The sequence below is a fragment of the Perissodus microlepis genome, chromosome 12, assembly GCF_051167445.1.
Source record: "Perissodus microlepis isolate ML-2025 ecotype Zambia chromosome 12, ASM5116744v1, whole genome shotgun sequence".
NCBI classification, from domain to species: domain Eukaryota; kingdom Metazoa; phylum Chordata; class Actinopteri; order Cichliformes; family Cichlidae; genus Perissodus; species Perissodus microlepis.
This window is the reverse complement of record NC_140472.1, coordinates 31,216,455-31,219,778: the sequence shown is the minus strand read 5'-3', so window position 1 is coordinate 31,219,778 and position 3,324 is coordinate 31,216,455. Positions and strand designations below refer to the sequence as shown.

The window sequence follows — 3,324 nt, the reverse complement described above, 5'->3', positions numbered from 1 at the left end:
TCGTTAAAAATTCTGTTTATAAAATCATAAATCTGGAGTCAAATGTAGTAACTAAAAAAAATATAAACGTACAGTTCTCAGTATTTTGTTGCTTGTTGATTCTGCTTTATGATTCAGCGGTATAGCTTCCTTTTTTCAATATTGCATGTGAGGGTTTTCAGGCTGTTCATTGTAACTCTACTTCAAAAAAGGAAAAACATTGTTTTCCCCTTAAAAATATAAATAACATAATTCAGTGATAGTTATAGTTTATTTATTGCTAGATACTAGGGGACCTTCAAACATGTCAGTGTAATTCCAGTATTTCATCACTGAAAGCACCGGAGCTCCACTCCTTGTCTGGCTCTAGAAATTCCCCAATAGGAGGAGATGAGGGAGCATATAAAACTCCTGCCAGTCAGGTCAGTCAGACAACTGCTAACAAAGCTCACTGACACTGCTTCTGAACTACAGGTTTCAACAGGTAAGATGACTCAATTTGTTGACAGTGTTAATGTGGAGCAGATTATAAGGAGGATCCTTTATAGAGTGTAGTTGTTTTTTGCTTAGGTTTCATTCATAGATTAAATTCACAAATTGGTGAGGTAAATGTCTATATTTCTTTAATGCATCATATAAAAATGTCATGTTTTTTTGGTTCAATAAGAAACAAAAATAAATAAAATAACTGATAAAAAGGTAGAAGACATATTTAGATAATGTGTGAGTGAATGAATGTGAGTATAATAGAAACTGTTTTTTGGGCTTTAGCAGATCTTAACTCAGTAAAAGATGGACTTCAAAATGAGCTACATGGCTGAGGAATGGAGCCTCAAGATGCCCAAGGGACTGGACTTGAAGGTTTTACATCATCCAGTGACAATGAAGAGTGTAGCCCACCTAATCATTGCCGTGAACCGGTTAATGACCAGCACGTCAGGGTCAGTGCTGAGCACAGACTTCCAGGATGAAAACCTGCTGCCCATCAGGTTGAAGAGCTTTTTGGAAGGTAATCACACAGACAAGACTTCATTTAAATACTGGAAAAACACTGAACTATTATATTATATACTATTACCTATGTCTTTTCTCTGATCTAACTAAAGCCTTTGGTTTAAAACAGCATAACAACACAGTATTCAACCATGCACGTCTGTTTGTTTTTTCCCCCCAGAGGACAGTATAATAGAGAGGACAGGTCCACCCCCTCAGTTCACCAGCAGGGGTGAGATTGAGTGCACTGTGACTGACAGCCAAAAGAGGAGCTTAGTTCTGGTCCAAAGCAGCATGGAGCTCCATGCAGTGATGCTGCAGGGAGGCAGTGATGACCGCAAAGGTAACTACATGTGACACTTAGACGTTTAAATAGTTTAAAATAGTTGAAAATCGTTCTTGATGCAGAATCATCTGTTTTACATCATCTGTGTTGTTAGAAACATGAAGTAGAAAAGAACTAAAATGCTATATAGTAGAAAGGATAGGTAACTTGAATTTATTAAATTGATTCAATTGTGCCTCTAACATTTTCCTGCTTACGTACACGGCCATGTTTTATTAAAATGACCCTGTATCCATCGCTCTCTCCACAGTGCACCTGAACATGTCGACCTACGCGCACCCTACACCCATCGCTGAGACCAGGCCTGTCGCTCTGGGCATCAAAGGCACAAACCTCTATCTGTCTTGTCACGAGGATGACGACAAGCCAACCCTCCACCTGGAGGTAAACTTCTTTCAGGAATCTCACATGAAAAGCACACCATTTGTTATAATCTATAAGACACTGCACACATATAGATGAATTAATATGAGATATCAGGCCTAATTTTGTTGACTGAAACTCTCTGACATGGATGTTTGCTCTTCTCAGGAGGTGACGGATAAAAACAGTCTGTCAAGGATACACACTGAAAGCGACATGGTGCGATTTCTCTTCTATAAACGCGACACTGGGCTCAGCATCAGCACTCTCATGTCTGTCCGCTGCCCCAACTGGTACATCAGCACAGCGCAGGACGACGACCAGGTGGTGGAAGTGTGTCAGGAGACCGCCCCACGCTACAGAAGCTTCAACGTCCAGCGCCAGAGTTAAAACCCATTAAGGATTCCCAAGATGAATTTTGGAGCTCTATTTGCGCTCCAGTTTGACCTTCTTACAGTATGTGCTAAGTACATAAATTGGAATAATTAATGATGTAAAGTTACATCACAAGGTAGCATCATTGTGCTCTCTGAGCATCTGGTGTGTATTTATGTATTTATTTATTTATTTTTATTTCCATTTTTATATCTTATTTTTCTTTAGAGTTGATTGAAAGGTATTTGATATGTGAGACTGAAACTTCACACCAGTCTTTTTATGTGTTTAAACTGTGTACTATAAAATTTTCATGCAATGAGAAGGCTGTAGATTTAAGATGGAATCACGTACTGTAATATTCTTGTCTAAAGTAGACATATTGTTTTAAATCTTTTGTTCACCTTGTGTAAAAAAAAAAAAAAGCTCTAATAATATGTTTCTTGCAAAGATCTAAAATAAAAAAATCAATATTTTGACAACTTCTGCTTTGACATGATAACTGTTAAATAAGAGGAACTTCTCCTTGTACTATACCTTCTTTTATAAATGTCTAGTACTCCAAGTGTTTAAATAATTAACCCAAAACTGATATATTGTCACAAGCCTATACAAATCCTAATTTTAATTTTAATTAAAAAATAATAATTAATTAAGGAGTGCGTCACTAGAGGTACCCAGATATAAATCAAATCAAATCAAAATTTATTTATATAGCACATATTAAAACAACAATGTTGACCATAGTGCTTCACAGTCAGTAAAAGCATGAGACAATTAAAACAAACAATAAAACAGGACAACAAACAATAGGTAACGACACAACAAGCCAGAACAGCCAACTAGTTAGAATCAAAAGCCAAAGTAAAAAGATAAGTTTCAAGACGTGATTTAAAAGACTGGATAGACTCGGCAGTACGAATATGAACAGGGAGGTTAATCCAGAGTCTGGGTGCCACGGTTGCAAAGGCCCGGTCACCTCTCCTAGGTTGTGCTAGGAGCCTGTGATTGGACGATCTAAGTGCTCTGTTGGGATTGTATAAGTGGAGTAGTTCAGAAAGATAGCTGGGCGCTAAATTATTCAGAATTTTAAAAGTGAACAAAAGAATTTTAAAATCTATACGATATTTAACCTGAAGCCAATGTAATTTGGCTAAAATTGGAGTTATGTGTTCATAGATTCTCGTCCCTGTTAAAAGACGCGCAGCTGCATTTTGAATTAACTGAAGCCGGTAAAGAGAAGAGTGTTGGAGGCCCGAGTAGAGGGA

The 3,324-nt window shown here is 37.5% G+C and overlaps 1 protein-coding gene across 2 annotated transcripts; it reads left to right on the top strand.

The window, feature by feature from the left end:
• Nucleotides 1-407: 407 nt before the first annotated feature.
• LOC146376640 (interleukin-1 beta-like) lies at nucleotides 408-2,499 on the top strand. Of its 2 annotated transcripts, none has more exons than XM_084947127.1 (5): nucleotides 408-463; nucleotides 751-988; nucleotides 1,154-1,315; nucleotides 1,569-1,702; nucleotides 1,850-2,499. In XM_084947127.1, exons 2-5 carry the CDS (start codon nucleotides 772-774, stop codon nucleotides 2,069-2,071), a joined length of 735 nt encoding a protein of 244 aa, XP_084803253.1. In that variant the 5' UTR covers nucleotides 408-463; nucleotides 751-771; the 3' UTR covers nucleotides 2,072-2,499. The 2 variants fall into 2 exon arrangements, with proteins under 2 accessions (XP_084803253.1, XP_084803254.1); XM_084947128.1 differs by having other exon boundaries at nucleotides 422-463; nucleotides 754-988.
• The last annotated feature ends 825 nt before the right edge of the window (nucleotides 2,500-3,324 follow it).